Raw genomic sequence first — 10748 nt, forward strand, 5'->3', positions numbered from 1 at the left:
AAATTTTTTTTTTGCATTTCTACATGTTTTAAGTGATTTCCACCCCACCCCCCAAAAAAAATTACCCCCCCCCAAAAAAATTGTTAGAGAATTTTTTTTTTTTGCATTTCTACATGTTTTAAGTGATTTCCACCCTACCCCCCCAAAAAATTACCCCCCCCCAAAAAAAGCAATTTTTCTTTTTTGCATTTCTACATGTTTTAAGTGATTTCCCAGCCCCCAAAAATTGTTCGAGAAATTTTTTTTTTGCATTTCTACATGTTTTAAGTGATTTCCAACCCCCCCAAAAAAAATTGTTAGAAAAAAAAAGTTTTTGCAACTTTTTTTTCAACAAAATTTCGATTTCTTTTTTTGCATTTCTACATGTTTTAAGTGATTTCCAACCCCCCCCCCCCCAAAAAAAAAAATGTTGGAGAAAAGAACTATAACTGTCAGCACTGTTGACATCATATTTAATGAATAAGATATTAGGTTCACTTGAGTGACCCAGCAGTATTGGCAGCGGAGGTTTTGCACTCTCCCGAGTGCTCCTCCTCTAGTTTTTCAATGTTTTAATACATCTATTCATGATCAAGGATATCGTTTGTGCATGACAAAGAAGCACGTACAAATATTAACATTTGAATCCTGTCTGCAGGAAATCTGTGGGACCTCATCGATCAGTACACCTTTCTGTCCGAGCCAATCGTGAGGGTTATTATGAGGCAGGTGAGTAATACCAAGGGATGAATTGATTGGATTTTGGTGAAGATCCGGATTCGGATCGGAGAATTTTTTATTTATTGTAAAGTTATTCTTCACCGGAGAGAGAGAGAGAGAGAGAGAGAGAGAGAGAGAGAGAGAGAGAGAGAGAGAGAGAGAGAGAGAGAGGGAAAGAGAGAGAGAGAGAGAGAGAGAGAGAGAGAGAGAGAGAGAGAGAGAGAGAGAGAGAGAGAGAGAGAGAGAGAGACAGAGAGAGAGAAAACGATAGATAGAGCATGAAATCTCTCAAGGTTATCGATACATTCCCACGATACTTGGTGGACGAGTTGCTTCGGTGACAAGAACAAAGCGAGTAGATCTTGTTTCAGTTCCGGCCTATCAGTGGGTATTCAAACGTAAACCTCAACCTGGTGGAGGTAGGTGCTGCACCAAGTGCCGTTCGAGTTAAAGTGTGCGTTCGATCCCTCCTTTTGCTCCACAACATTCATCCCCACTGCCTTTGATCAGATAGAAAGTGTGCTCAACGCATCACATCACGCTCAAACATCTCGAATTGTAATCCTGCTTGTGAGATGTTCTCGATCATGTAGATGTTGCAGACATTGGGCAACTTGTTTTCATGAGCCTGCACCGATGCTATGTAACATCCCATCCGTGATCTTCCTCCGCTGCAGGCCACGTCCGCACTCGAGTACTTGCATCGCCATCGCATCATGCACAGAGACATCAAGGTGGGTCCGTTGTACCTGTTCATTAAACACGCCACAGCCCACCTTCCCAGGTCGTTAATCCACTTTGTGTTAATGAGAATCAAAATGGATTATATTAATGAGATAGGATTCATAATCTTCTTCTTCTTGCGTATGATTGTTGCAGCAGCCCATAGGGACAGGTCCAAATTGGAGAACCAGGTGAGAGCATCATCCGTCACAAGGTCAATTTCCTTGACGCCACCTGGGAACTTCCTCAGCATGCAGTCAGTCATCCACAGTGGGTGAAGTAGTCTGGTCCTGGGTGGCCGCAATCACGTGCTGAGTCGTCCCAGAACTTCCACTTGAAGAGACGACGTACAGTCCTGGCACGTCGGGTGCGAATCCTGTTGAGAGCGGTCCACCGTCGCCTACCTTGGTTGAATCCAGGAGGCACGATGGTTGGTGGGATCTGTCCAGGAGGCACGATGATCTCGCACGAGGTCCTTGTTGGCGAAATGCACGTTTTCCCAGAGACTGTGCTCGGCCAACTTTGGTTAAAATCCTGCTTCATCCAACTTGTCTGCAGAGACCCAGAAGAGTTTCCATGATTTTGAAGGTGTTAAGTCTCAGTAAAGGTGTTAAGTGTCAGGACCAAATCGGCACAGCTCCCACCGGGTGTAAAACCAGCTTGTTCCTTGGGGACGATCGACATGTGTTCCACATCAAGTTGGGACATGAGGAGGGTTCTCGCGATGCTGCGGGAGGAGTAGTCCTGAGAAGGGCCATTTGTGGACCTGTTTGGGAAGTTCATCTTCCTCATCGCTCAAGAAGAACGTCAGTATTAATTGTGCTTTGTTTTAATTTGTGTATGTGTGTTTGTCCTGTGTGTGTGTGTGTGTGTGTGTGTGTGTGTGTGTGTGTGTGTGTGTGTGTGTGTGTGTGTGTGTGTGTGTGTGTGTGTGTGCAGCCGGATAACCTCCTCCTGAACCGGAATCTTCAGCTCAAATTTGCAGACTTCGGCACGGCAAGGGCCTTCAAGACAGGCTGCAAGTACAGCACGGTCCGAGGCGCCTTCAGTTTCTTGGCCCCAGAGGTGCTCAACAATGAAGACTACCGTGGACCCGAGCTCGACGTCTGGTCTTTTGGCGTTTCGTTCCACACCATGCTGTCTGGGACCATGCCGTTCACCGGAGCGACGATGAGTGTAAGCATCGTTTCTTCATCAATGTTCTCGTTTCTCGGGACATTATGTTGCACACCAGTCTTGGCACCGGTTTGGGATCTCCAGAGGGTGTGCGAATGCATGTTGTCTGGATGACAGCGTCGTTTGAGGAATCGGGACATTGTCATTGGGACAAGGACAAAAACAATGATGACATTGTCATTAAATGTCATCCTTGATGAATAATTGTGAAAATGCCCCTGTATCGGGATTTGTACCATGATGTGTTTGTCTGATGGACAGAATTTATCCTGGTGTTGGTGCAGTTCGGGTTCGGGCAGCGGCTTGGGATCCAAAAGTCCTGAGATAAAGCCCTGTTGGGCCACTGAATTAATACACCAGGGGGTTGACTCAGCCTGTCATCCTTCCGAGGTCGGCGAAGTGAGTACCAGTGTACTGGGCCCGGTGTATACCCCGGTTAGAATAGGTGTACCAGATCCCTGTATCGTAAGAGGCGACCAGGATTGCGTCAGGAAGGGCATCCGGCGTAAAACCTATGCCAAATCAGTATGCGGATCATAACGGATGATCCGCTGTGGCGACCCCTAACGGGAGCAACCGAAAGAGGAAGAAGAAGAAGAAGGGTGTTTGTCTGATGGACCATGATGTATCTGTTGCTTTGTACAAGGAATAAATAAAACAAATTTTAAAATGTTAAAGGATGGAGGGATGGCATGCTAAAAATGTCCATAACCAAGATAGGGATGCTCACCATATATTGTTGTGGGCCGGGGGTCGGTGGGGAGGAACGACCTCTAGACGGAGCAGTAGGGCCGTCTCCCACCGAACACCCGGAATCGAAAGATCGTCACCCCGGATAACTCCGGAGTCAACGGGTCGCTTAAAGGACCGTGGTCGCCAATATTTCGATGGCGTGAGGTCGGGTCCACTTGTCTCTTCCAGTTTACCTCAGTACTCACGCCGTCTAACTACCGGGGAAGCCACACCCTCGGCCGGCTTTGTCCGAACCGAGCCACTGTGACCGACTCGGATCCGGTGTAACCGAGCAGAAATTACAAAAGCCGCGCCGGTCCAAATGAACAATTCACGGCCCAATCGGCCTCACTAATTCTCAAGCCCGAACCATGCTAGGCTAATGAAAGAAAACACGGACAACGAACTGGAACATTTATCAGGGGTTTATTTTACAGTAATCAGGAAGTGAGACACACAGCAGACTTAATCACGAATATGCAGACAATGTACAGTGATCAAAAGCACTTAACAATTTCTACTTATCGGACGGCGCCACCACAGACACACACACACACACACCAAAAGAAAATGGACCCCAGCGGGTCTTTATTCGGTCCTCCAGCCGAGGAGGATAGTTCAGCTGTGGGGACAGAGTCTGGCTGGGTACCTGGCCGCCTTGTGCGGTTACACTGACTCTAACCCACCACGGTGGGACTCGAACCAACGGCCTGGAATCCCACGACCCTGGCTGCCACGAACTTAGGTCGAGCACCACGGAACACCTCCACCACCATGGCCACCGAGGAACCCTGACACAGACCGCAGACGACGATGACGACTGCAGACCAAAAGGCAAAGAGCAAAAATCCCAGACGACGACGACAACTCCTAACAGCTCGCCACCTTTCTTATCCTTCCCCTCCCCCGCGGGTCGAGAGAACCGCTCTGAGGTAACTCGCTTCGGATTGGACGAGAGGTTGTCGGGCGATCAGTGGCCTCCCCTTATTGGACGGGACGAACACTCTATCTGGCTGGGGCGGAGTCGGCCCTGAGGTGATGACTCTCCTGATTGGTTCGGTGGGAGAAAATGGTGGCCATCCGTGATTGGAGGGGGTCCGGTGGGAGGGGGCAACGACCACCCTCCCCCCGTGCGTGTCTGAGAACCCAGATGGAACAACCAGGGGAGCACCCTATTCCCCATCCACCCTTGTAGCGGGGAGGGGGGATTTCGGATCGGGTTTTGGGCCGGTCGGTGTCGTTTGGATGAGCTCACGGTGGGCGGAGGGAACTTCACCCCTGTACGTGACATGTTGCATGTGGGCGATGGATGGCAATGGTGCGAGAATGAAGGATTGAATTGTTGGCGTTGGGTATTGCAAAAATCTAACTAGAAAGAAACTTCGCAGCGCACACATGTAATTCCCTTTAGATATAGGGGAGGGTTCTAACTATAAACGCATACTCATCGAAATAACTGAACTCTGGCTGTTGTGTGCAAATGGCTGCCAGATTCGTAACAATATTATAATTTGAAACCATCCCGAATATCTTTACATCCTGACGTCTTTACATCCCGGCATCTCTACATCCCGATATCTCTACATCCCGACATCTTTACATCCCAACATCTTTACATCTCTACATCCTGACATCTTTACATCCCGACATCTTTGCATCTCGACATCTTTACATCCCGACATCTTTACATCCCGAAATCTTTACATCCCGACATCTCTACATCCTGACATCTTTACATCCCAACTTCTTTGCATCTCGACATATTTACATCCCGACATCTTTACATCCCGACATCTCTATATCTCGACATCTTTACATCCCAACATCTTTACATCTCGACGTCTTTACATCCTGACATCAATACATCCCGACATATTTACATCTCGACGTCTTTACATCCCAACATCTTTACATCCCGACATCTTCACATCTCGACGTCTTTACATCCCAATATCTTTGAATAATTGTCCTACCTGCAGATGACACCATACACCTCTCGTCATGTGCGTGTGTGTGTGCCCCAAGCCCTCAACCCCTCCCTACCCCAAGCCCTCAACCCCCTCCCCACCCCAAGCCCTCCCCACCCCGTGTTCAACTCCAAGTCCACAACCCCCCTCCACTCCCAACGCCTCAACCTCCCTCTCCCAACTCTCTGTCCTCCCTCCTCCTTTCTATCAGTCCTGAACAATATGCCTGTTCTGGTTAAAAGTAAATATAAATTCACAATCCCGTTAAATTACGTTTAATTCACAATCTCTCGAGATTCCGTCATCTCGTGTTTCTTCAATAACAACAGCGGAGAAGTAAGAGTAAGTCAAGTGATAAAAAACAAACAGTTGAGGTCATCGGTAATAACATCCATCCAGTACAACCGGAACTCCTCAAACGTACAACCGGAACTCCTCAAACGTACAACCGGAACTCCTCTAACGTACAACCGGAACTCCTCAAACGTACAACCGGAACTCCTCAAACGTGCAACCGGAACTCCTCAAACGTACAACCGGAACTCCTCAAACGTACAACCGGAACTCCTCAAACGTACAACCGGAACTCCTCAAACGTACAACTGGAACTCCTCAAACGTACAACTTGAACTCCTCAAACGTACAACCAGAACTCCTCAAACGTGCAACCCTAACTCCTCAAATGTACAACCGGAACTCCTCAAACGTGCAACCCTAACTCCTCAAACGTACAACCGGAACTCCTCAAACGTGCAACCCTAACTCCTCAAATGTACAACCGGAACTCCTCCAACGTACAACCGGAACTCCTCAAACGTACAACCGGAACTCCTCAAACGTTCAACCGGAACTCCTCAAACGTACAACCCTAACTCCTCAAACCTACAACCGGAACTCCTCTAATGTACAACTGGAACTCCTCAAACGTACAACCGGAACTCCTCAAACGTGAAACTGGAACTCCTCAAACGTACAACCGGAACTCCTCAAACGTACAACCGGAACTCCTCAAACGTACAAGCGGAACTCCTCAAACGTACAACTGGAACTCCTCAAACGTACAACTTGAACTCCTCAAACGTACAACCGGAACTCCTCAAACGTGCAACCCTAACTCCTCAAACGTACAACCGGAACTCCTCAAACGTGCAACCCTAACTCCTCAAATGTACAACCGGAACTCCTCCAACGTACAACCAGAGCTCCTCAAACGTACAACCGGAACTCCTCAAACGTACAACCGGAACTCCTCAAACGTTCAACCGGAACTCCTCAAACGTGCAACCCTAACTCCTCAAACGTACAACCAGAACTCCTTAAACGTTCAACTGGAACTCCTCAAACGTTCAACCGGAACTCCTCAAACATACAACCGGAACTCCTCAAACGTACAACCAGAACTCCTCAAACGTACAACCGGAACTCCTCAAACGTACAACTCAAACAAAGACCTTCACTATGCTTCATCTGTTGCTTTTCTCGTTGGTCCGAAGCGGCTCTCAGATCGACAAAGACAAAGGCCGTGATTGACGAAGCGATATTCAATAATAGTTGTTGACAATAGAAGATGTAGATCATGTTGCCTGATGGCAGGTGCTTCCACACTTTATTATGAGATTACCCGATGACCACCCTGTGGCTGAAACCTCACCGTGCTGGTTCTTTGAAAAAAATGTACTTGAAAAGCAGGTTTAAGAAATATATCATTGGGGGATGTGGGCGCAGGAAGAGAAGGTGAATAAAAAGGTGACAGAGAAACCTGATCGGCGTGCTCGACCTGGATGGTAACTGTTTGAACAGCTACTCTTATGCAGGTAGACTCGAACAGGAACACAGGTTGAACAGAAGAGTTTACAGAACTGTGCGGTGTACATTATGCGGTCTTCCCTGTTATCTCACTGTTCACAGTTATCTCACCTGGATGCACCATGTTGAAGCGCAGTTGTGTGGCGTGGAAGGACAGTGGGGGTGATTTGAGAGTTCAACACAAAGAGACAGACACGGCGGTCAAGGGTGACAAGGAGGGAGCTGCCCAGATATCAGATTGTGGTCGTTTCCAAATTGGGGTTACAAACACTTACACTCACATTCGTTAAGAGATAACTGATGAATAACTCACCCTGAAGTCATTTTCCCTCTTCTTCCTCCCATATATAGGAATTGACTCACAGCTTAAAACCCTGGAAAGCTGAGGGTCCTGCACTTGGTTGGGATTTTAACTCGATGGATGGCAATGATTGGTTCGCTGAAGCACAATGAAGTATCATTTTCTCACTTTGTGCAGGATGTGTTGATCCAAAGAGCTCAACAAAATGTTCCTGAACCTTCTTCGTTCCCTTTTAATGAACATTCCTCCTCTATTTGAAATTCGCTGTTTTGTGTGTCGCACCCGAAACCTTCATTAAAAAAGTCTCGTCGAGGAGTTGGTCCATGGATTACACGAAGTATTGTCTGCTTTGAGGATGTTGAATTTCCTTTCCTAAATGTTGATTTTTCTTTTTGTATTCCAGAAGGTCAGAAAATGCATTAATCGAGGCTACGTGATCCCCGGTCACTTGAGCGTGCAGTGCAAGAAGTTGCTCAAGGCCATGCTGACGATAAATCCCAAAAAGAGGATCACAGCCAGGGTGAGTACAGGACTTGGGGATGGAAATTTTTGAGAAATTTGATGTTGAGAAGTTGAGAGACTCCTCTTGTCTGGTTCACGTCTTGTCTTTTTAATATTTCTCAAAGACTTTTCTTTTCTCTTTATTTGCTTGTACGACATGGATTGTCCAATCACGCGTCACTTCTTCACAGGAAATGCTGCGGCATCCATGGATAAACGAAGGCTCTGCGACCCCATTGATGCCATACAAGGAAACAGAAGTTAAACTGAAAAACTATAAAGGTTCGCTTCTACAAATTTTTTTATTTGCCTTTTTGATCTCATAACTAGCAGGCCTCCTGTTTCCGACGGCTTCGTCGATGTCTCACCTGAAATGAGCCACTTTTAGAGTGTGTTTTGGTGGAAACGAGAATTAAATGAAAATACTCAGCGAGCGGTAACCATGGCAACCTCATCCAATTTCACCAGCTCAGATTTCCAATGCATGCTTGTTGTATGTACTCCCCGAAGTACTGCTTGGGAGCGAGGTTTAATTGTGGAAACGGATTTCGGCACTTTTTGGGCCTACCGGCGAACCGAAGATCGCCGAGGTTCTTTCCATGCCAACCGACCACCTTCAGGCACCTATCCCTCTCCACATCGCTTCTTCAGCACCAACTCGCCCCTCTCTGTACACATCAGTTTTGCTTTGGGATATCAATTTCGATTCGTCGTTGCAACTTGCGATGGGAATGGTGTACGGAAAAAGCCGAAACCTCAATTCTGTTGACATTATTTTATTTAAATTCTGTTTACAGATTATATCGGAGGGAAGTAAAACATCAGGTACTTACATCATTCTCATGTCCATGTTTCTCTTCTAATTTCCTGTATTTATTCATTTTTAACCGTTATCTTCACACAGGAGCACTGGAACGGAGCTTTGGAACCTTTTATTGTTTCTCTCCAGTACAAGGATCGTGTCTGAATGTCTCTTCTTGAACCTCAAGAAAGTTTTTAATTTTCCAAGACCTCAAACCTCCTTGTGAAGAATGGAGTCATGAGAAAAGGCTTCTGGGCTCTCTGTTGGCACACAGATGACGGAATGAATGAAAGTGTTGGTACAAACATGTCCATCATCAGATACGAACTCTTGTCATGGAGTGTTTGCAGATTCGGTTTGTTTTAGAAACTCAGACCAATTGTGTCACAAAATACTAAGTTACAGGGTTGCTCAGATCAATGATGAGTTAATATATACAGTGTGTCAACATTATTTTCTTTTTAACAATTCCCGAACCGACACGTAATGTTTGTGTGCTCCTTCTTTGTAATATAATAAATTTTTCTCTTGCTTCGAGAAGTATTACTCGATATCATTTTGTGTGCTCCTTCCGTGTCCATGACGCTTTATTCTTCAGGATTCCTCCTGTGGTACCATTTTAACCACCACATTAAAGTTCTAGTTCCCGCTTCTTCAATCCAATGTGTGCAAAAACAAAATCCTGGAAATAAATTAATAAAGTTGGACCAGAAATGGTCCACGAGGATCTGGCTGTGATGCCAACAACGGCGTCTGAACAGCTCTGCAGCAGGATACACCACTTGGGTTGGTGATGTGTCATGGCATCCTGTCAATAGCACACCAGGCATAACAGCGTCGATGTCAGCAACACCTGAAGACACATAATCCAAGGGTTTGGAGTTCAGGATTCCCTCAACTTCAGTGAGGACCGTTCGTTACAAAGGTTCCGAGCACGACCCGAAGGCTGTTCTTCCCTGACCTCTGTTCGATCACGAAGGCCGCCTGCTTATCTGACCGATTATGTCGAGTAATTATAATACTTAGTGTCCAGTATCAGGCTGCAGCACTTACATCTGTTGCTGACCTTCATGTGGACATCACACATAACGTTTTTGTTACTATTGTTTGGTTTGTGTCATTGTTCTCCTTTTTATACACCCGATATATATATATATATATATATATATATATATATATATATATATATATATATATATATATATATATATATATATATATATTGTTACGGCTGTGGAAATTCGCAAACCACCATTCAGGTCCCTCAGGTGAGATATCTCTGTAAGTACATGTGTAGTTTGCCCAAACCCGTTGTATAGAGGGATTTTATGTGATCCATCCGGGCTGCGACGCTTTGAGTCAGTCGTTTTTCTTTTTATATCTTTTATTTCAAATAAAAACCAACAAGACGCTCAGTGGGCTTTTCGCGCCATCCTTCTCCGCGCTTGGTGCGAGGGAGGAGAAGCGAGGGGAGGGCAGCTGGCGCCCGATTGGTGGATGCGCGGTGTGACGCGGCCAGGGAGGAGGAACGCCCCTCTTCGAGACCTTTCTCGAAGGGGGGTGGAGCAAAAGAACGGGGCGGAGCAACAGGGCGGAGCTCCGGGATATAAAAGTCGGAGACGGGCGAAGCAGTTTGGTGGATGCTCTTGCTCGGTGGATATTCTTGCTTTGTGGTTGCTCTCGCTCTCGTCTTCCGGCTCGCTCGTCCTGGTGGCTGCTGGCCTGGTCTTTTGTGTTGCAGTTGCAAGACCCCGCTGGCGGGGAGCGTCCGCCATTCCCCTCTCCCGACTTCGGGCATCCACGTTTCCCCCCCCCCCCCCGCCCTCAATCCGCGCTGAGATAGCGCCGAATACTCGTTCCGTGGCGTCGAGTGGCCAACATGTGCAGGCGCGAGGCACGCAGGAGAGGACTCGCCTACCACGCCAGGGCACGAAGTCGCGGCCAGGTAGGACCACATCGACGGACGTAGGAGAGGGACTCGACTGCCCAAAAGGGAAGTCATCATTTCTTTTCGGGGTTTTTTTGTATGGAACTTGTGGCG

General features: G+C 47.0%; 1 protein-coding gene across 4 annotated transcripts in view; it reads left to right on the forward strand.

Annotated features, from left to right (window-relative positions):
• Positions 1–9253, forward strand: part of LOC147007551 (MAP/microtubule affinity-regulating kinase 3-like) — a 17833-nt gene extending 8580 nt beyond the window's left edge. For 2 of the 4 annotated variants that reach the window (XM_085866919.1, XM_085866920.1), the window contains exons 6-11: positions 638–708; positions 1377–1433; positions 2362–2598; positions 7808–7924; positions 8097–8187; positions 8810–9253. In XM_085866919.1, the coding sequence (XP_085723045.1) occupies positions 638–708; positions 1377–1433; positions 2362–2598; positions 7808–7924; positions 8097–8187; positions 8810–8886 (650 nt within the window). In that variant the 3' untranslated portion in view covers positions 8887–9253. The remainder of the gene's footprint in view (positions 1–637; positions 709–1376; positions 1434–2361; positions 2599–7807; positions 7925–8096; positions 8188–8809) is intronic. The other 2 variants (XM_085866922.1, XM_085866921.1) reach the window with 2 other exon arrangements.
• Positions 9254–10748: the final 1495 nt, after the last annotated feature.

Source organism: Eptatretus burgeri, unplaced genomic scaffold (genome assembly GCF_056783735.1).
Source record: "Eptatretus burgeri isolate ZD-2024b unplaced genomic scaffold, Ebu_testis_v1 Ebu_testis_scaffold_115, whole genome shotgun sequence".
NCBI classification, from domain to species: Eukaryota; Metazoa; Chordata; class Myxini; order Myxiniformes; family Myxinidae; genus Eptatretus; species Eptatretus burgeri.